Raw genomic sequence first — 23,451 nt, 5'->3', positions numbered from 1 at the left:
CAAATACACAGAAGTTTGAAGATGTAAAAAAGTATTGTTAGGACCCAATCTGCTTTATTTTCCCTATAGGATCGTAGGACTGAAAGGGACCTCAAGAGGTCTTCTGGTCCAGTCCTCTGCACTCATGACACGATTAAGTATTACCTAGACCATCCCTGACAGGTGTTTGTCTAGCCTGCTCTTAAAAATCTCTAATTACAGAGATTCCACAACCTCCCTAGGCAATTTATTCCAGTGTTTAACTCTGCAAGTCTTTATATAGTTAAACTCACATGCATTTAAGGATGCACATGCGCCTTTGGAAGAATTTTTGTCCATACAAATATGCAAAGATTACATGGCAATTTAAGTGTTGACTGAATATAATCCAAGATTTAACCAAGGTGCAGCAGACAGATAAATACCACATTTCACCAGTCAGTGAACAAGATAAAGCTAATATGAAAATTCACTTTTGCTATATACAGCATACATGAATTTCAGGCCCTTCTCTCCAGTTTGAATAAAAAAAATAACATTTACACAACACCAAGATGCATTTATTACTTCCATAAGCAATGTAATTGCTACAACAGTAATGTGTGTGTGTGCATGCAAATAAAATATGAAAAAATGAAGATATTGTACAGCAAAAGGAACCATGGGCCAGACTGAAATCTCAGTTACAATAAATTACAAGCAAAGTAACTCCTTTGAAGTCATTATGTATTATTACACCAAAAAGAGTGTAACAATTTACACCTTGGTGGTTGTCTAAGCAGAGGGACAAAGACAGAATGACTAGAGATAAAACCATCTTCTTGCTCCTATACCAGTATCTCACAAGGTCCAGGACAAACAACACTATGGGTATTGTGTGGAAGCTTGTTCTATCACTAGCCATTCTGTACCTGTTTGGTAACAAGGTAGCTCAACCTTCAGGACTCTGAGTCCTACACCTTAATTTCAATTAAAACAAGTGAAAAAATACAAACAGAAGGCATCTACAAAGGAAGGTCAGAAGATGGATGCAGATCAATTTAAAAGGCAAAATACACGGAATTCTTTGAACTACTTAATCTATGACAGCAATTGCAGAACAAATCCAAGTAACATATAGTAAACGTACGGATCTGCTTACCAAGACATATTTTTTTTTATATATATATATAAAAAACAAGAATTAGTTCATGGTATAACAGGCCAGTAATAAAAGTAGCTCTTCAATGTGCTCAAGCCCAGCAAATATAGTTTACACTTCATGTTTTCTTACCTGATTTGCTTCAATGAAACAGGCATTTTGATTTGCTGATAATAATCTGGATATTTTTTCTTGGAAGGCAAATGGAAAAAGGGTTCTGATATAAGCTGACCCTGGTTATTTCGGCAGTTTCTAACCGTATCATAAAGCTGATAAAGAGGGTTAGAAGTATCCATAAAGGAAGTGATGCTCTCTGCTTCAGACTCTCCTTCTTCATAACGGGCAGCAGCTGTAAAAAAGAAAGAAGGAAGTAGAGAAACCAATGGGCAAGCACATAAAGCTCTGTTGTTTTGACTGTTTGACTTTAAAAATAATAAATGAGGTAATGCCTGACCCACAAGTGGGGGAATTTACTCACTTTTTAATACTCCGCTTTATAATTTTGGGAGGGATATCATATGCTATCTGCTGCTTCTGGATGACCAGGTAATAAAATACACATCTGATCCATTGGATTAGGACATTCAAAAGCAGTCAGGCGTGATGCTGGCTGCACCACTCGCTTGTGTACCGCTGGCTATGAAACTGATGTCTCTTAACCATGTCAGCCCAAAGAGCCACTGGCTCAGAGGAACTTTGACTTGGCAAGCAGATTGCGTGCTTTACCAGGTGCAGACCTCATGCCTTTAACACTGTCAGATGGGATTACTGTAATGTGCTGTACCTGAGAATACAGACTAAGACCATTCAAACACAAACTGGTGAAGAAATTAGCTGTCTGCTTATTTAATAACCAAGCCAACAACATTAAATTACAATTGGAGAATTGTATTATTTGCCATCATGCTACAGGGTTGCATTCTGTACTTTTCTAAACGGAAATGACTGCACACATGAGTGAAGGAGAGTAAGAACACACACTGGAGTGTTACAAAATAGCCTGGACAGGAGCAATCCACTGTTGGTGAGGCATAATATCTGTTGCATATAAGAAAGATGCTGAAGGAATTCTTTAAGGAAAGGAGGAATAATCCTTCAAATAACATAGGAAATATTTATGAACCCAATTAAAGGAGGTTACAAACCCCTTGTGCTGCAAGCATACATTAAAATCTTTAGAAACGCTAGAAAGTGAGATAATTTGCAAAATCTATGAATATCTAATAACATGGTGTGGACAACATGGCACTCCTCTTACACATCCCTGGACATTCATGAGCATAAAGGGACTTGATTACTTTCCCCATGGGAATATATATATATTATTTTTTAACTGAGGTGTCCCATGAGAAAATACTAATGGACTACAGGAACAATTTTTTGGGTTATCCTAAGAATTTAAACATATAATAATCAGTTCCAATAGAGAGTTTTCCATGTGTGAGCCTGTATATATATCTTCAACACTTAATGTTAGAGCACTCATGTTTGTGAAATAATCACAACACATTCTTTCTCTCTCAAACTACATAAATCCAAGCAGCTGGTTTTTAAACGTGATGATTACTCAAAAAGGGACACACACACACCCCCAAGGATGCTATTTACTTTTTCAAAAGCCCTAGAACTAATATAAACAATGACATTTTATCAAATATAGCTTATTCTTGGATTGAACTGATGATTTACATATTAAGATTTGACGTTCACATGGATATGGAAATGTGCATAATGGAGACAGAATGAGAAATCTGCAGTAGTTTTTATTTTCTGTGTATATAGGTACTTACTTAAACCTTGAATAATAAAGAAATTTGCAAGCCTCAAAATCCTGTGAAGTAGGGGAACTGAAGCTCAAAGTTAACAAGCACATTTTCAGAAAATAGTCACTAATTTTAGAGATATGCTCTAGCTCCACCAGCAATCATAGGCTTGATGTAAGAATCACTTGGAGAAGTTCTGACCTGTGTCATGCAGGGGGTATCCTTGGGTTGAGTGCTGTAGCTAGAAATCATAACAGTCCCTTCTAGCCTTAAAAATTTACAGAACTGTGAACGTTGTGTGCATTGATTTAAGGGCGCTCAATGTGAGACAGCTTGTGCCTGATTTCAGATGTGCCAAGGATCTACAACTGAAAGTTTTGTTGTAAGTGACTTGCCTAAGGTTAAACAAACAGTGGTTAGAACAGTTGGGAACAGAATTCACTACAAGAGTAGAAATTAGTAAACAGAGGCTGGGATTTTCATATGTGCTTAAGGGAGTTAGTTTAAGTGATTAAATTCAAAATAAATCTATATATTTATGGTGTTGAGAAATGTTCTCTTAAGTTTCTTCTTAAATTATCACACCTGGACTGAAGAGCTTATTCTAATAAAGGTACCACAAAGGAAGCAACAAAGACTACATAAAGTCTGAGGGTTGTCCAACTTAGGATTCACTTATGCCACTTCCCTTTGATTAGTACCTAAACTTATGATCCATAACATGTTTTATAATGGTATTTCTCCCTCTCCCCAAATCTATAAACTTCAGGACTAAGACTCATGAAAGTGATACTAGAAAGTAATTAGGGGTGTCAAGCAATTAAAAAAATGTATCATGATTAACTGTGCAATAAAAAAATTAATCATGATTAATTGCATGATTAATTGCACTGTTAATAACAGAAAATCATTTATTTAAATATTTTTGGATGTTGTCTAGATTTTCAAATATATTGATTTCATTCACAACACAGAATACAAAGTGTACAGTGCTCACTTTAGATTTATTTTTGATTACAAGTATTTGCACTGTAAAAAAAACAAAAGAAATAATACTTTTCAATTCACCTAATACAAGTACTGTAGTTCAATCTCTTTATCATGAAAGTTGAACTTACAAATGTAGAATTATGTACAAAAAAACTTCATTCAAAAATACAACAATGTAAAATTTTAGAGCCTGCAAGTCCGTTCATTCCTACTTCTTGTTTGTGTAAACGATTGGCTGAACAAGTTCATTTACATTTGCAGGTGATAACGCTACCCACTTCTTGTTTACAATGTCACCTGAAAGTGAGAACAAGTGTTGGCATGGCACTGTTGTAGCTGGCGTCGCAAGATATTTTCATGCCAGATGAGCTAAAGACTCATATGTCCCTTCATGCTTCAACCACCATTCCAGGGGACATGGGTCCATGCTGATGACAGGTTCTGTTCTATAAGAATCCAAAGCAGTGCGGCCCGACGTATGTTCATTTTCACTATCTGAGTCAGATGCCACCAGCAGAAGGCTGATTTTCTTTTTTGGTGGTTCGGATTCCATAGTTTCCGCATTGGAGTCTGACTCTTAAAGACTTCTGAAAGCATGCTCCACACCTCGTCCCTCTCAGATTTTGGAAGGCACTTCAGATTCTTAAACCTTGGGTCGAGTGCTGTAGCTATCTTTAGAAATCTCACATTGGTATCTTTGTGTTTTGTGAAATCTGCCATGAAAGTGTTCTTAAAATGAATAAAGTGTGCTGGATCATCATCCGAGACTGCTATAACTTCAAATATGTGGCAGAATGCGGGTAAAACAGACCTGGGGACATACAATTCTCCCCCAAGGAGCTCAGTCACAAATTTAATTTACACATTTTTTTAATGAGCATCATCAGCATGGAAGCATGTCCTCTGGAATGGTGGCCGAAGCCTGAAGGGGCATACGAACGTTTAGCATATCTGGCAAATAAAGACCTTGCAATGCCAGCTACCATGCAAATGCCTGTTCTCACTTTCTGATGACACTGTAAATAAGAAGAGGGCAACATTATCTCCTGTAAATGTAAACAAACCTGTTTGTCTTAGCGATTGGCTGAACAAGAAGTAGGACTGAGTGGACTTGTAGGCTCTGAAGTTTTACATAACTGCACTCAAAAACAAAACAGTGTAACAACAACAACAACAAAAATCTACATTTGTAAATTGCACTTTCACGACAAAAGATTGCACTACACTTGTATGAGGTGAATTGAAAAATACTATTTCTTTTGTTTATCATTTTTACAGTGCATATATTTGTAATAAAAAATAATATACACTAATTTCAATTACAACACAGAATACAATATATATAAAATGTAGAAAAACATCCAAAATATGAGATAAATTTCATTTGGTATTCTATTGTTTAACAGTGAAATTAAAACTGCAATTAATCACGATTAATATTTTTTAGTTAATTGTGTAAGTTAACTACGATTAATTGACAGCCCTACAAAAAATATATATTTAGTGCAGGAAAATAGCGTGAGACACTATAACATGAACCATAAGGAGAAGATGTGTGTGTACAAAATCACTAAACCTACAAAACATCTAAATAACTGTAATTTAATTGTACCAGACAGACATAAAAACTAGATCCTTACATACTTTTGTACAGTTAAAAGTTATCATCATCAAAGCAGACTCCTGATCCCCAAACTGTAGTTTGAATGAAAGCTTGGTAGGAGTCCCATTGGATCAGTGACACAAAAGACAGTCCTCTAATGGTCATATCAAGTTTCCAGCAGACATTGTCATTACGGTTAAGCATAGCCTGACCATGTTTCAGCTTTCTATCCCATTTAAGCAAAGAGATATTAAACAAATTATAAGTCAGTAGACAGCCAGGTCATATGACACACTAGTGTTATCTTTCCTTTCCAATCTGAAACTGATGGTCCACAGGAGTGTTCAGCTGCATGACAACTCCCAGACTACTCAGACACAAGGGAGTGGGAGGGCACACCTTTGTAGCTATGCAGTGGCTTCAAAGAAACGCTCACTACTACGGTGGAACAGACACCTAAAGCAGTCTACCCAATCCCACCTTTGGGAAATAATGGCAACAGACCTAACAATGAATATTTATAGCACTAACCTGTGCAGCTAAAAGTTTTAAAACTAAAACACTCCTCTCCAGTATCCACCCTTTAATAATAACCAGGGTAATAACTGCAAATGATTCAGAGGACATTGGCAGGTGAAATCAAGCACACAATTTACATTTGTAAAATTAACTTTTTGTAAAGCTAAGATGAGTAGTTATGTTTCCATTAATTTGTTTTAATTAAAATAAAAACATTAAAAAAAATTACCCTGCAATGTTTTAAACCCGAGATACTGTCACATTTTGCTGTGCATGAGCAACCATGCATAAAATGAAGAGTGAAACAGGCTGGTTCATTTTTATTCTCCAAATGGAGATAAATGCTTAAGTAAACTAATGACATAAATGGTAAAAGTGAATGAAAAAATTAGCAATATAAATCCAAAGAATTTTAAGTCTATCTGTAGCACAGATAAGAAAATTGTTCATTCTGTTCAACATTTTTTTAAATGCCAGTGGTCCTTTCTCTTTCCCCTTCACAGTCAGCAATTAAATAGGTTGGCCGGTGAATGCTCTGCAAGAACATTTGGAAGGGGATATAGAAAGACTGTGACAAATTCTCACTAAGCATCTTCTGCAGAGTGTGACAGAAAGAACAGCCCAGCCCCTCCATCTAAAACGACTATAAGCCATGAGTTACTACGGACAGATGATCACCCTTACCGTGTGGGCACAACAATAAAAATACAAAACAACCCCAAGTACTAATTAGACCTACTTGCCCTTAGGACACTAAACCACTTACTGGAAGGCTATAAAAAGCCTCTCAGAAAGGCCTGTTTCAGGTTCTTGGTAACATTTTATAAAATGTTTGTGTTGCGGGGTGGATAAATTCAGTGAATTTTAAAAAAATTAAAAATTGATTTTTATTTTAAATTAAATACATTTTTCTTTTAAAAATAAACCTACTTAAAATTAAAGTTGAAATTATGACAACCTATGTTAAGGTCTAAGCTTACTGTAATCTATTAAAACTGATTTGAATTATATAAAATAAATGAACTTCAAGCACTACATGTTTGCTGATGAAGTTTTAAAGAAAGTCAAACCAGTGAACTGGTGAAGTCACTGGCCAAGCCCCTACAACCAATGTTGTGCTAAAACAAGCTTTTGACAACAGTCTCTTCTGAAAGTGCAGAGAATATTTTTTTCATGTCAGTTTATTCAACTGGTTCGGAAGTTCAATGACGAGCTCATTCAAAGTTGAGAAACATAATGGGAATTAAAGCAGAGAAGCTTGTTTTTCCTCTTCCAGTGTATAATTAAAAATTAGGTGTGAGAGAAGATACAATCTATTAGTTCCAAAATCTTGAAGGACATCGGGGCTAAAACCCAATCATTTCAATTCACTAACTACAGATAATCTTTTGTTTAATAAATCAGTTAGTTTTAAATGCCAAACATGTTTTGATAAGAAAAAATTATGTAACCAGCACATTTAAGGTACTTTTATTTAACCAATAAAACCCCATTTTAAAATACTGTTTTTGTGCAGTTTTAATTGAATTTGTAAGGAAATTGGAATTCAGCTGGACACAAATCACAAGTGAAAAATTAATCATCAGTAAATAAGGAATGGGTCATTCACCATTTTCTAATATAAAAAACTGTAAAACTTAAGAAGCTGAATATATGTATGTTAAGCTACATAACTGCTTAAATAATGATACAGTGCTAAGTATTGAGAATCAGCTTCTCCAGGAAAACAATTAAAAAGTACAAATGCAAATGAAGAGTAAAATAGATTTATATCAAGGTTCCCTGCTTGCTGATATAAACCACTGATAGAAATCAATCTACCCTATTGTGTTATGTCAGAAAAAACAAGCTAATCTGGCATGTCCCATTTTCTTACTATTTTGATATTGACAATCATTTGACCAGATATCTTCTCTAGTCTAAAGACTTATAAAAAACCCCTTGATTTCTCAATAAAAGAATAATAATGTATTATATGTAAATATGTACGCTGGGTGTTCTGTACAACAATGAAATAAGAGGACCTCCAAACTAAAACCAAAAGAAAGAAAAAAAAGAGTAAGCACGGTAAAGGAAAGATGAAAAAAAGAAAAAGATTTACATAATATCACCACAGATATATGTCACGCTGACAGGTGCTTATAAATGCAGTATTAACAATAAATTTTGGTTCACGAAGACCACCTTATTTGGGTAGCATCAAAAGTGTCAGAGGCACTTCTAATAAAAGACCCTTGAAAAAGAGAAATTTTCACTTGTTTTTTAGAAGTGGGTAGAAATGGATTGAGATCAATGTCAAAGGGAAGCAGGTTTCGCAGCAAAAAATGTGTTCACCTAACATCCTAAAGTGAGACTGCAGATTGTTTAAAGTTAAGTGATGCCAGAACACAAACACCCATTAGGAAGAGGCTAAACTTGGAGATTATAATCAGTAATGCTCAATTTAGACAGTTGGTTTCATGTCTACACACCTGGCAAAACACAAGCCAGATGCAGAAAAGACTAAAACAACAAGTTACATACTATTAAACAGTTTTTTTTTTTGTTTTCTAAATAAGGCACTGTCTGTTGTACATTTCATTCCACAACCACTTCTCCCTATCCTTGACAGGTGCAAACACTTAACATATTGCACTTTATGGCTGAAAACTTGAGTGCTCTTGAAAGTGGTATTGCTGATACGGAGTGACTGCAAATTGACAGAAAAAAAGACAACTTGATCTTTTTACTGGCCTTGAAAAATCCACTCACCCACACTGGGTACAAAGCTTTCCTACCAGAGTGTGTCTGACTTCTGCAACATCCACACTTTCATTTAAAGAAAAGATTATAGCTCCTACAATTGGGGGGGGGGGGAACACCTTAAAAATGTGAACCAAATTAAGCTGATAATGCCACGCATCTCCCGAAGTCAGAAGACATACTTCCAGTGACACTGCTGCTGCTCAGACCTTTACTAAGCTGCAGCAGAGAGAACAAGGGTCTTTGTCAATGTGTGCTGCTTTTCAGAATCTTGCCAGGCAGTAGTGAAACTACAAAAATTAATCAAATTCACTTGGTGAGGGGGGCTCAGAAACAGAAACTGGGAGGAAGGTTCACTTGGGCCAAATGGGGAAGAACAGCAACTCCTTGCAGCAGCTAAAAGTCTAAGGGAGAGGTAGAATACAATACCCCTCATCACAGGAGGCTAGAGGAGATTGTAGGGTAGCAGTGGCCATTCACCCAACCTTGCAGCAGATAAGAAGTTCTGGGTTGGGAAGAATACAGAAAGGAAAATGAACATGTCTGCAATCAGAGTTCAGGGACAGCGTCCTGGTAAGAATCACAGCATGTCCCCTTTTCCCAGCAGTTGGGCATAGTTAGTGTCTCATCTGGCCACTGCTTCTTTAGGATGTTTCTTCTGTGTTTCATACCGGTGGTTTGGCTAACAGGTGTCTAGTAAAATGTCTTAGCTCTGCGTATGAATAGATGAGGATGAGGGGATGTGTGTGAGAGGACAGGTGGGAGAGACTGATTGGAAAGAAATAAAGTACTTTTGAAATAAGTCATATTTTAAAAGTTATTAATGAGATAGTTGATAACATGTTACAACTAACCACATTACACAACTGTTTTATTCTTTTAAATTGTGAGGGGAGGAAAAAAAGACATAAGAATTTTTACCGTGACTAGTAAGCTTAATCCTCAGGCTAGTAGAGAGTTGGTAAACTGTCTAAGTCCTGTCTTATTTTTATTTAAAAAAAAATACCCAGACATGTCCAATTTCACAGGAATAGCAAACAAAAACAAAACTCAGATAAAAGAAAACTGAGGAAACTGTTCTGGAACAGAGCACTGAGAAGGTTACTAGAAAAATTTGGAAAAAGGGTAATAAAAAAAATAAAGTGGCCTCCTTTGGGGAGATATATTTTAAAGGTCATGACCAATGTACATGGATTTAGTACAACTTTTTATGCTAATGTTAAGGTACTAAAAAAGGCTGATTATGAGAAAAGTAAAACGGGATGACTATATTAAAAGACATTTGTTTACATGTTTTACGTTAATATTCACTTATTTGCAAGATTTTACAATTGTTTATTATATACTATTAGTAGATTTTTAAAAAATGTATAAATATCTAATATAGAGATGGGTGAGCTGCCATCATATCATTTAAAACACAAAGAGCCCTGCTGCTAAAGTTCTATGTAACCTTAAGAATTCTACCCGGCTATGTTAACGTAAGACCTACTATCTTTTGCTATCCTTTTAAGTAATAGCTGTGATTTCAGTGTTTATATTGATGCCAGAAGTTAGAATATGTAAGAGAAGATTGTCTAATCATTGTATTTAAGATCAACAGTAAAGCTTAATAAATAAAATAAAATAAAACATTTCACTAAGAATAAAGTTAGATGACCTGTGAACTTGTAAGAATCTACTTTTTTCTATTCAATACTAGAAGAGTATCCAATGTCTTTTCAAATTTAACACGATATAAAAACAAGCAGCACTTTTCCCAGTTTATAAAGCTTTCATGGATTGCAATGCAACAAAAATCAAAATCAAAGCAGGTAACTTATTTTGGCTTTCCTTCACTTGCCAACTGCACATTTCATCTACACTTCTAGCAACCAGTGACCAGCACTGATGAAATTGCATGTCATGCTTTGGAAACTATTCAAAATAATCTGGAATCAGCAGTGTCCAGAAAAGTAGCAAAGGAAGTATCATACAGACATCGTTCAGTAAATTTTAATAAACTGAAATTGGTACAAGTGAAGTATTAACTCCTACCAGCCAAAGCAGCATCCTCATCACTTTCTGATCCATATTGCAATGCCATGGTTATTGCAGATAAACGATCCCCTTGGACGGATCTTTTGTTACTTTAAAAGTAAAAAGAAAAGCAGTGTATGTATCAAACTACTGTTTAGTTATGTTCTGTGGATAATTGGTGGAATACGAAGGTCATGTTAGCAGTCCACAGAACCACCACCAGAAGAGCAGACAGGACTAACCCAAGAAAGATGGTAAGTTAGCAGAGGACAATGGCCCATGATATCATCTATTTTATAAAGTGCTCCACCAAGTTAAAAAGTTGGAGAACTACTGCAATGGGGAAGTTAAAGCTTAGTCTGCCCAACTCTGCCCTACTCTTAATATTTACCGTTCATAATGAAAAACAGTTCAAGATGAAGAATCAAAAAGCACCCACCAAGGCATGATTTTCTTGTTACTTTGTGGGAGTGACAAGAGGCCATTGATCGTGTTTAATATACTAGGCCACAGAACTCCTGAGTGATGGACAGGGCAGAATACCCCACATAATCGTGACAACTGATTGAGTCTCCTGGAACAGTATTTCAAATGCATCCCTTTTCCTTTAAGGCTTTTCTCCTCCATTTTGCCTCTTCTTGTTCTTTAGTTTTACATGTTTAAAAATTATTTTAAAATTATTTTAAAATATTTGTGAGTTGAAATACATATCTTTGATACTTCTAACATGACTAGTTTTGTAATGAAATATAAAATGTTGCTCTTTGGAGCATTTCCAAGGAAATAAATGTTAAATTTTGTTAAATTTGTATCATAGTTGATGTAAGTAAAACACTAAAAATAATAAAGAACAATATAGAGTAAATAATCTATTAAACTATGCTATTTGGGAAGTTGGGATTATTAAATCTGATATTTTAATTATTGTGTACCTAGGTCATTAAGCTTGAAAGTTCACTTAAAAAACACACCTCAAATTTCAGAAAAAAGCTTTGACTGTAACAGTTCCAAATGACCAAAATAAATAAATAAAAAATAAACTAACTGGATGGCAACCACACCAAAACAGACAATTTACTTACCGGTAATATTTGTTAGTAGAATTTCTCTCATCACCAACACTGCCTTTACCTTGTGAGGAAGGACCTGTCAGTTTGGAAGCAGCCAAATTTGATGGAGTCCTTTAAGAAGAAGAAACAATGCAGAGAAAGGGAGAAAAAGAGAAAGTCGCCTTAGACGCAAGAAGAGATGCAACTAGAATGTAGCTCTTTCACAGAGTAATCTTGAAAAGGGCTCAGAGAAGGCACAAAAAATGTTATGTTGCTAAATGTAAAGTGATACACTTGGGATAAATAATACCCAAGTTAATCATAATGTAAATGATGCTGAATTTGTTTATAAAGGTAAAAGAAAAGGTTCTAGCAATATTGATAGAAACCCTATTTAAATTCTCAGCCCAACATACTGCAGCAATAAAGATGTTTAACAGGATATTACTAAAAATTGAGAGGTTAACAATACAAAGCCAAGCCTATTGTGTTATCACTTAATAAAGCATATTAAATTGTGTTGTGGAAACTGTTGTATATTGGTCATATTGTCTGAAGAAAGACAGATAAGTGCACTGCAAAGGGGCAATTTATGATGATGAACAGAATGAAGGATGTGCATCTGGATAGAGTCACAAAATTGGGATTATTCTTGACATGATGATTAGAGTATTTAAATTAGCAAAGAGTTATTATAAAGTTAAGCTTTTTAAAACTAAGAGGAAAAATAGGCTAGAATAATTTAAGGAGGTTTTTTGCTAAAAACAGTGTAAAGTGAAAGACTCCCAGATGAGGTGGAAGAATTAAGAAGTCATGGATTTTAAAAAAAAACCTAGATGACCCATCTGGAGTTTAATAAGTTAAAAGGGATCTGAAATAGCAGGTCTGTGCTTAACAGCAGCCAATAGCAGTCTTCAGGACAGCAGGAAGGACTTTTTTCTAATTAAACTTTTCTCTCCTTCAAATTGACTATGAGGAGTCTGGGGAATTTTATTTTTGTTTAAGAGTGGGGTTTTTTTGGCCTGCTTGAGGCAAAACACTTTTTAAAAAGAATTTTTTAACAGGTATAGAAATCAAGATGAGAGCTATCAAATTATTCTGGACATGAAGTCAACTTGTGGCCCTACACAACAACATAGAAGTTTCACAGACAAGGTAAAATATTAAAAGAACCTTACAGAATAAGATAACTAAGGGATAGAGAAAGGATTGGCAGTACTAGAGAGAGGAATTCAACTAACAAATACTAATATAATTGTTTGTCAGCCATCTTCACACAAAAAGTGTTACGGTTAAGATACAGTCACAGCCTCAAAATTAAGTACAGTACCCAACCTTGGAAGGTCCTGATTCCCCCTTTACTCCTAATGAAGTCAGTGAGTCACAATTTAGGCCCTGATCCTGAAAATCCTTAAACATAGATGTAGACCGAGATCAGTAGGTCTACATCTATGGAACTACACACTTGCTAGGTTTCTGCGGTGTCAGGGCTTAAATGAGCTATAGTAGACTTTAGAGAGGACACGGCCTGCGCCGCTTCCAGCAGCTCCCATTGGCCTGGAGCAGCGAACCGCGGCCACTGGGACCTGCGATCGGACGAACCTGCGGATGCGGCAGGTAAACAAACAAATAATGTTTCTAGAATTATTCCTGCACATGAATCCCTCTGCCAATTTTTGTGATTTTACAAATCACATTTTCTTGTTTTGTAAAATTTTTCCTCCCTGCTGTTGTTGTATGAAAGATTTATGCAAACAGGGGAAACTGACTGATTAAACAGAAGACACAGTAAAAATTGACTATACACTTGAAGTACTGACAAAAGCACCAAGTAAACTGTAAAAAGTGTATAGTTCTCTAATCTCTTGAATTTATACTAATCTTAGGTGATATTTATAACAGAAGGTAAAACATTTAAGACAAATATTTAAGTTAACTGAATACCTTTAATGTAAGGATGTTTGTGGAGTTCTCTATCCTATTACAAAAACAGCTTCAGAAGAGGAGAGATTTATTTCGGAAAAGGATACATACTCCAAGTAGGTCCTTTGCAAAATATCTAAAGAACTTCCCTTTCTGCCAAGGAAGTTGTTAACTCTTGTGCTCATTTGGAAGATGTCACTTAGCTTTTCTGATAGAGAATATAATTCACCCTGGTAAGTATTTAATACCAGTTTTGAGAACTGCCAATGATATCAAGTGAAACTTATGAGAGATCTGGATCTGTCTAGATATTTCTGAGATAAGAAATGTGCATAAAATATCCAGATTGATATTTTGAAGAGTGAGGATTTGGGTGGGAGGAAAAAGCTTTTTCCAATTAATGTGATTTCAGGAAGGAAATAACAGGGCCTGAAAAAAAAAAAAATCTCAACACCTATTTGTTCAAGACCAACCCCTATAGCCCAAATGACAAAAACCTGCACTACCCCCTCTCCCACAAGCCATATCCATTTAATTTACATTTCCAAAACTTCACTCCAACCCCAACAAGTCAATTCTGTCCCTACCCACACACAATTTTGCTCCCTATTACAATTAAAATAGATTTTCACATACAAAGAGTGTTACTAAATCCTGGGGTTTTCTTCAAATGATTGCTAGACACCTGAATTAATGAATTTTGGGCTGTTTCTCTGCTCCCTCCTAATAAATATTTTGGGCTCGGGCTGTTTCTCTGCTCCCTCCCAATAAATATTTTGGGCTCATGCAAAAAATGAATCCTTGGTCCCCCTAATTCTTTGCAGGCCTCCAGGATACATCAGAGGCCCTTGGCCATCCAGCAACTCTTATGAAGAAGGGCACGCTCACCTAGATCCTCAAAATGTATTTGACCTCAGGGGGAGTCAGATGCCTAAATATCTTTGGGGATCTGAGCCTGTGCTCCTTGTTCCAGCTTTTCTGTTTCTACCTGTTAAACACATAGAATAGAAGCTGGCTCAAACTTAACTTTAGGGGCTCCTACAGGCTCTCTATATTTCAGTGCCAAATATATCTTAACAGTAGGAATATATCACTTATACAGTATATTTCAGCAGTTACCTTCAAAAATCTATTTCAATGGTCTATAAGATTTAAAGCAACAACAAGCAAGTTAATTTTATCTATCATTTCCTGTTTTTGTTTTTTTGGGGGCAAAATTAAGAAACTAAATATCAGTAAATACATGTAAACCAGACCTCAAACAGCACTTTTTTGTGTGTTTGTTTTTTACTTGCAGTACCTGATTCGAAGACTTGACTTGGCCAGTTCATTATGTTCAATTTCAGCCTTTTTCATATTAAATATTTTTTTAATAGCATTTGCATCCTGTTAATTGAAATAAGAATACTCCATTTTAGAAAAATGAGACTGAGTCAAGGATTTACTCTAATTCTATAGATATAAATATGCAGATTTAAAATAGTGTTTAAAAGAACAAAAGTTAGGGTTATATATTTTCTTGATCGAGAGTGAAGTTGACCAGTGTCAGAAGTCTATAGCAAAATCTAACTGGAAAAGAGACTTTCAATGGTTAAATAAAAGGGAATAAAATGGTGGCTAGTGTCTATGGCACTTCTTTGCAACATCCTTAAAAGAAAATCTCCACGACTTTCGCACGCACAACAACAATACATTAGAATGAGTGGGTTTGTCTGTCTTCTCTGCACTGGAAGATGATTGGTCTCATAGCTAGCCTGCCTTAGCATTCTATCCATCTCTACTCTTATACCAATAGATTTTACCCTTAGAATAGAACATATATGTAGTGCCCTTCATTTCAAAAGTTAAAAGATATGCAGGAATCACTTCACCACTGAAATTCACTCACTTTTAGGTACAGGAAGGAGGTAGGTAGAAAATATGCACACAACATGTTGGTCAATTGAGAGAGAAAAGGAAGTGGTGAGGAAGAGATGAAAAGTGAGTTTTGGCCATATGATGCATGCATACTCTTACAAAAAATGGAATAGGATCTTTAATATCCATGCAAAGGAGCAGGACCTCCATCTTTCAGGCTTTATGCTGCAGACCTCCCTACACTAAACTGCGCAGTCTGTGATAATGAACAGTCAAGTGCCATGATTTGAATTTGTAATGCCAGGAATTCTAGGCATTTCTAACCTAATAGCCAGTGAGCCATCCTCTATTCCTATAAGACACCAGGCTGATTCATGTCCCATTTGAAGTAAAATTGGAAGAGAGAAATGTATAGTTGGCAAACAGAACAGTCAACAAGGAAAGAATATGAGTTTCAAACTTCTAATAGGGAACTACTAACAATAAAAGGAATAGAAATTAGTTGACAATATCCTTTTTAATATTTTGAGATAAATTAGAAATGCTTTAGAACCTTATAACACAAAATACCATTTTAATAACTTAAAAATATGTAATACAATAAATAAAGATTGAAACCCTGACTTAATTGTCAAAAAAAAAAATCTGAAAATAACCTTGAATACTTGAGATCCAGGCTCATTATAGGTTTTGGCATTCTTTGCTAAAAGATCTATATCCTTGGCCATTGCATGAATGCTTTTATAACTTCCATTCTGCAGAACAAAAAACAGAACAGTTTACTCTTTAGATAAAAACTGATCCTTTTTATCCTGTCACATGAAGAAAAAAAATGCAAAACACTGGAAAGTAAAAGGTAAGTTCACATTGAAAAAAGACATTTCTTTATGCAGCATATAAACAAACAAAGAATTCATTGGCAAAAAAGGAAAGAAAATCATAGAGACGATACAAATATAAAAGTTATTTTTTCTGTGACAGGTCCCACAAACTAAATGAACAATGCACTGACTCCAAAATGATTTTAAGCAAACTTTAAAACACATCATTTGGATTACCATTTTAACTCATCTCTATCCTCCACTTCAAGTTCAGAATGCATTAGCAGTCAGTATTTCACAAAATTCTGGAATTAGAGACTAATACTTCATTTTAAAAATTAGATTTGAATGATTTCAGGTTGTAGAAATCACCAAATTTCTAGCTCTAGGAGTTCAAGGTAACAGCTAGCTAAAACCAAATAAGAATAGGAAAGGGTGAGTGGGACAAAGCAAGATGGTAATGAGAATGACACTAATCTAAACTTCAATATCTCAATTTGCCCTGGCCAGAAATGACTACTTTATACTAGTACATGGCCAAGAAATCACAGTACCTGGCATTTCATTCAGATCAACAATTATGGTTTAAGACACTGAACCTTAAACTGTGACTACCTTTGGCACACTAGTCCAGGACTGACTATAGCCAGTCCTGAACCTCAGAGCAGCATAGTTTTCAGTTTCTTAATTTACTGGTAAAAATTACACTTACTACTGATCTACATAAAATTTTGCTTCTAAACTTTAAAAACCTTATTTTTCCAAAATTACAATATACAGCTCATTAACATGATCATACCGTACCTGTATCCTCTGGGCAATAGTCTTAAGATCTATGGGCTCTTTAATTATTGCATAATAGTCAGGATATTGCTAGAAAACAAAAACGATATATCTATAGTTGTACACTGGCACATATAATTCACAAGGGAAACAATAAAAATCAGTATTAAATAAACACTTATATTTGATGGCCTATTACCAAAGGCAGCTAAGAAGACAGATTACCACCACAAAACAGCTGAAAGATTATGTACAAATTCAGCATTGCAACTTGATTAAGGTTTATTCTCTTAACCAAAATGGTTTAATTTCTCCATATCATTAAGATATACATTGCTCACATAACTAATATCGATTAACAACATCTGAAAGGGTTTATTTATATAGATTCACCAAACAAGTTAATGAATTCATTCAGAGACTAGATCCCTTACACTAAGATGAAATTTAAACTAAGTGGAGTTACACTGACTCTGAATTGAGCTGTAAATGACTTAAAAACAAAATTTAGATTAGTAAAAAGATTATTTTAGGGTTGATCCATAAACCCCATTCTACCAGCAGAAAGCTGCTAAAACAAAAAGCAGCCCTTACAGCCAATTAAGAAAAATGAAATACTTCATCATTCCACCAAAGTGATATGAAAAAAACTATTTCCTCAGAAAGAAGCAATGATTTTATAACATGACCTTTATCTGATAATGCGTAACAACATTTTGATATTGATAGCTATTAGACATTATACACACACCTAATAGTTTGCTCTCAGTGTTAAAATGTTATAGTACATTATCTGATTAAACTGATAATGGCTTCTTCAGTAAACAGGCTAAGGGGGCGATTTCCACCACAAAGCAAAATGTTATGACTTGGTAGTGCATAAAGTATTTTTATTTATTTTTGTTCACTTGACCGTTAGTCTCACAGTCAGCCCACAGTATTAGTTATACCATTTTCCAGATACCAAACATAGAACACAAGTGATTTCATTTCACTACTCACCACTTTAGAGGGAAGCTTCTGAAACAGCTCACTTATAAGACGTCCTGATGGGTTGGTGGCTATGGCTACAGCTTCAAGCAGCTGTTCAAGAATCTCTTTCAAGTAGCTTGGAGAAGACTGGTACAGGAAATGAAGTTACAAAAAGCTTTGATGAGAAAGATTTCAATTTTATAAAAGCTTCTAATGGTCCCTGTAAAATATTTCAGTGTAAATGTATAAACGTTCTTTTTCAAGGAAAAGATGATGAAAACAGCAGCTATAAAGATGTGTGCAACTTTTCAAGACACAGTATTATGATTATGCATTTAGTAAGACACGTGAATAAGTCTGAATATCACATACACATTTCGTGCACAGATCTGTTTTTCAGAGTTAAATACAAATATGCATTGTAATGTCATGCAGTACTAACGGAGATTTGCAGGTGTAGCTCTAGCCTAAGTCCCTGGGTTAAGGCAGTAAAAAGAACAACAAGTCTGAGAATAACACCATGGTGTTCACCATACAGGTGTCTCATCTGAAAGTGTTCTCAGGGGGACCCAGGTTTACTTGCACGAGGCCTCAGATCATGCAAGTTACAGAGGTCATATTTATTATAAACTGATTAAAATGGAACCACATATACAATAGTTATATCACTGATCATCTTGTAACTATTTATTTCTTAAGAGTTCACTAATATATGCACAAACATATGCAAAGGTATAAATACTTACTTATTGAGTACTGAAACCATTACTGTTTTCTATGTATGTGTAAGAACCCTTAAACAGTATATCAGAACATAATCTAGTGACGCATGTCCCATCACCTGTTTTGGCTCAGCTTAATAACCACACATCGACCGATGTCCCTCCACAAACTGAGGTTAACCTTATTCTGAAAGTCCAGTTTTCACACACCTCTTAATTTCACCAGCAAACTATAAATGCAATGCTTCCTACTTACTACTTCAGATATTGCCCCTTGATTGTCATGCCTTTCATCCTCTTCCTCCTCCTCCTCAGTATCACCTTTCTGAACAAACTCATTCTTTGTGCGCATATACAAATCCCACAGTTTGCAGGCTGCTTTATATTCAGGAGAATCTGGCTGTGAGAATGAACCAAACAGCACGACGTTATTGCTAGTCAGTTATTTTAAAAGTGTTCTTAAAATTCTGAGCATTCTGAAGTGAAATATATTAAATAATAGAAAACAGCAATTACTGGCTGTGTAATTCTTCAACACAGTGATGTCAGGAATGGTAATGAATTAAAATAGATAGCCTCCACCACACTTAAGGACATTAGGTAATTTACTCTAGATTTGCAGTGAAGTTTGGATTTCTTTTATCCCCTCTCTGCCACAAGATATTGATTCTTTCAATGCAAGAAATACAGGAAAACATTCTATTTTTTAAGATTCTGAAACACACTTTTTACTTTTTAATTAAATTTTAGAAAAGAGGCTAACAAAATGATTTAAAGATAACTTTAATAAAACCCATTAACATCTAAAGTGTACCATTCATATCAGGGGCAGCAGAACCAGCGGGATGAGGGGAGCTAGTGCTGATCTATGTCCCTGGTCTCCTCCACATCTCACACAGCTCTCTAGCCCTGAGCTTCGGCTTGAACTGTCTCTGACTGAGCCCTGCCCCAGACACAAGCAACTTCTGACTGAGTCTAGGCCAAGGAGCATGTAGGAACCAGGGTGATTAGGCCGGGGCCAGGAGAAGCTACCCCCAGAAAGAGAGAGAGACCCCAATTTCCCTATTCTGCCCTGTTACTCGCTCTCTCTTCTCCTGCATTCAAAGTGAGCTTTGATCACCTCTGATTTAGTGCATAACTACTTTTTTTTTTAAACAGGGTATAATACTGCAGAGATTCCATATGAGTGTCCTGCACACCACTGATGCTTAGCAAACCACTTGTTTGCCACTTAGCTCTCCTGCTTGTTTCCAGCTGAGAGAAGGAATTGATGGAAGCAAGAGATGAAATCATCCCACTAATTTTGCTCTTTTCTTTCAAAAAACAAAAAATATTATAAATTTGCTTTTCTGTATTTAACTTGATCATTCAGAATGACCAATTCATTGAATGGGAAGTGTATTGGTAAAATACTTTAAATATGTTCGTCCTTTACTTGCCTGCTCAGTACTGAGTTCAGGATTCTACTTGTGCTCTTTAATGTTTTTCCCCAAAGGAAAACACACATTACATGAGACACCTAAAAAGTCATACTTTCCTAATATTTTTCCATGGAAGAAATTGTTGTAGTTGGGCAAGAATGCTACAGGGTTATGAAAGAGAGAGGAGGAGGCATATTAGGTAATCTCTGTATTAAGATCTGGTCCACACTACAGGAAAGTTTTAGAACCACTGTAGTACTGGAACAGATGTATATTATCATAGTGGTCTCTTACATATGAAACTGGCTGTATCTTCTAAAAGCACCCAGACCTGCTATTGTCAGAATATATGAATTTGGGCCTTTAAATGAAGCTTCCTCACCTTATAGTAAGCCTTTGCATTGTTAAATAGTAGCTGAAAGTCAGCAGTCAGTAGGTTCACATCATCATACTCCTCCATTTTTAGTTTCTGTTGGATTTTCATTAAATCAATAGGCTGAGAAACCACTTCATAGTAGTCTGGCTGATTTCTGTTGTAACAATAAGTAAAGGCATCAGAGTTTGAGCACTGAAAGCGAACCCTACAGTATTTAACTCTGCACAAATGTAAGAGTAATGCAGAAACGTTTCTAGTATGTTTTTGCTACAACTTAAATAGCTCAAATTTACAAACAACCTTAATATAAATGAATTAGCACATATTTTAAAATTTATCTTAAATCTATAAAAAAATTACAGACAGAAATAGTTCTCTCTCTTCACCTATTCCATTCCCAAGAGTCAGTTCTGGGTTGTTCCCTAGGATATATGTTATTATTTTACTCCTCCACCTTTGGAGACAATTTTACAGCCAAACAGATCTCAACGTCAGGAAGGCTTTATATTCAATGTTTCATATAAAATCAAACGTTTACTTTTCTACCTGAACACAGGCACTTGTGTCACAGTTCAAAGGGGCATGCTATCAAACATAAAGATCAAAAGACTAATGCAAGCTTGTTGCATATTTAATGCACGAGTTTTGCAACTTTTACACAGATGAGCTATTTCTCAAAATCCATTTGTTCCAGGACTAGCTCTCATACCTAAGATTGTTCCCAATCAAGGCCACATCCTCACCTTCGTTTTGGTGCTCTAATGAAAAGCTCACATAAGAGCCTGCCCTGTTCATCTTTGTAATCTCTGATTGTGTTGTACAGTTCATGGCACACAGCAATCTAAAAGGCAAGAACAATCCAGTAAGACAATGGAAATGCTAAGGAGGCAACAAATTGAGGGTATGTCTGCACTTGAAATGCTACAGTGTAGAAACTACCTATGCCAACAGGAGCAGTTCTCCTGTCAACGTAGGTAATCCACTTCCCCAAGAAACAGTAGTTAGGCCAATGGAAGAATTCTGTCTGCACAAGGGCTTAGGTTGGCATAGCTACGTCTCTCAGGGGTGTGGATTTATGCCCAAGCCTTGGTTAGGGTAGGAAGGTGGGGGGAGGGGAGTGTCACGCCATAAGTTGCTCTACAGTGGGGATATTAAACACCCAGCCCGTTTGATGTATTAATATAGTACTATGGCATACCCAGATTTGTGTATTTTTTCTTTTTTAAAGGGAGTTTTCTAGCCCTCATGGTTGCAAAGAAAACTTCCCAAATGTAAACCAACACAGTGTTGACTACAGACTCAAGAAGACACCAGAAACAATAAATAAGGAAATGTGGACTCCAATGTCTCACAGTTAATCTCTCTTAGGCTAACTAATGTCTAAGGATGGCACTTCAAATGTCAGCATTTACTATTTCTTTGCTGATCATTTTAGCAGATGGAAGGAGGATGGGGAGGAAGTGAAAGCCATAAGGTATAGAAATCCGGAACTGCTACAAGGAAGTAAATACAATGGGAAGATAAGACAAGAAATACAAAGACAGTGAAGAAAAAAAGAAAAGCAGCTGAAGGAGAATGAGTAAGGAAGAGAAAAAGGACATCAACTGGGATGGTCCTAATGATGAACATATTTTCATGGGTCAGGGATGAATAAGGTGCTGAACAAATAATAGAACTTTAGGTACTACGTAGAAAGACAATATTCTGTCTTTTGCTCTTTGTGCAAATCTTGTATTGACATCAGTGGGAGAACTAGTGTGGACTGAAGGAGATACGTAGTCCTAAATTTATTCCCCAGCCCACACACCATAATTAAAAGTGTAACTCAGACATCTCCACAGAATGAGTTTGATATCCATGTTCTACAGCCAGTGTAGAATCAGTGCTGCTGGGCTCAGGAGGAAGTCGTAACTTGCCCACGTCATTCAAAATTAGCGCTTAGGCCAGGCAAGTGCACAATATACCAAAGGAAACAGAAGCTGTTCCTCGGGGCTCCCTAGAAACGTAGAACGCCGTCCCATGGGGGAAAGCCTGGAAGAAGACTTTGCAACTCCAGAAAACATTCATAGAACACTAAGTTATACCCATATCTTAAATATTCTCACTAAATATAATTTTTTCTTTTGCAAATGTTTGCTTATAGTGATTTCAAAAGGTATTCCACATTTGGATTTATGCAATAACACAGAAGGGGTTACAATGGTACTTACAGGATCTACAGTTGGGAGATTTGAAAGTCTCCTCCTTTTCCTGCTTGGGCCTGGTATATTTGTTGAATGGTGACCATCATCAAAATCTCCTCCACTGATGCTGCTGGAAGGAGAAGTAGCCCTTCGTCTCTTGGAACCCATGGAATCCAACTTCTTCTATAATAAAGAAAGATGTTCTTAAACTTATGGCTTTGCATCCAATCTCTCTGATGAGAGTGAGCATTAAACTTGCAGTTCTTTAGGATGTATGTATTCAAGATGGTTCACTGAGATTTAGTTATGTATTATTACCTCACAAAATCATATAGCTAAAACACTGCTTATGTCGTTGATAGTTTACCTGATAATCCAATCTATCGTTGAGTTTTATACTGCCATGCATCACCATACCATCAGAGTGACTTGGACTCTTATAGGGTGATGAAAATGTATGTATCTAACAACACTTACCATTATCCTTTCTTAAATCACCCATCAATGCTTGTGACTTGTCACTCCATACATGATAATAAAACAAGAACTTTTGTCATGGCAGATGAACTAGTTCAAACAAGAGATAAT

At 35.9% G+C, this 23,451-nt stretch overlaps 1 protein-coding gene across 8 annotated transcripts in view; it reads right to left on the bottom strand.

The window, feature by feature from the left end:
* PBRM1 (polybromo 1) overlaps positions 1-23,451 on the bottom strand; it is an 87,000-nt gene that overhangs the window by 58,764 nt on the left and 4,785 nt on the right. For 6 of the 8 annotated variants that reach the window (XM_084633375.1, XM_084633374.1, XM_084633373.1 and 3 more), the window contains 11 exons: positions 22,891-23,046; positions 21,424-21,521; positions 20,687-20,834; positions 19,140-19,283; positions 18,192-18,308; positions 17,211-17,279; positions 16,242-16,340; positions 15,029-15,114; positions 11,839-11,937; positions 10,775-10,866; positions 1,253-1,469 (listed from right to left, as the gene is read on the bottom strand). In XM_084633375.1, coding sequence (XP_084489501.1) covers positions 1,253-1,469; positions 10,775-10,866; positions 11,839-11,937; positions 15,029-15,114; positions 16,242-16,340; positions 17,211-17,279; positions 18,192-18,308; positions 19,140-19,283; positions 20,687-20,834; positions 21,424-21,521; positions 22,891-23,031 — 1,310 coding nt within the window. In that variant the 5' untranslated portion in view covers positions 23,032-23,046. The remainder of the gene's footprint in view (positions 1-1,252; positions 1,470-10,774; positions 10,867-11,838; positions 11,938-15,028; positions 15,115-16,241; positions 16,341-17,210; positions 17,280-18,191; positions 18,309-19,139; positions 19,284-20,686; positions 20,835-21,423; positions 21,522-22,890; positions 23,047-23,451) is intronic. The other 2 variants (XM_084633377.1, XM_084633376.1) reach the window with 1 other exon arrangement.

The sequence above is a fragment of the Lepidochelys olivacea genome (assembly GCF_965140295.1).
Source record: "Lepidochelys olivacea isolate rLepOli2 genome assembly, chromosome: 7".
In the NCBI taxonomy this organism is placed as follows: domain Eukaryota; kingdom Metazoa; phylum Chordata; order Testudines; family Cheloniidae; genus Lepidochelys; species Lepidochelys olivacea.
Note: the sequence above shows the minus strand (reverse complement) of the source record. Positions and strands in the feature narration are given on the sequence as shown.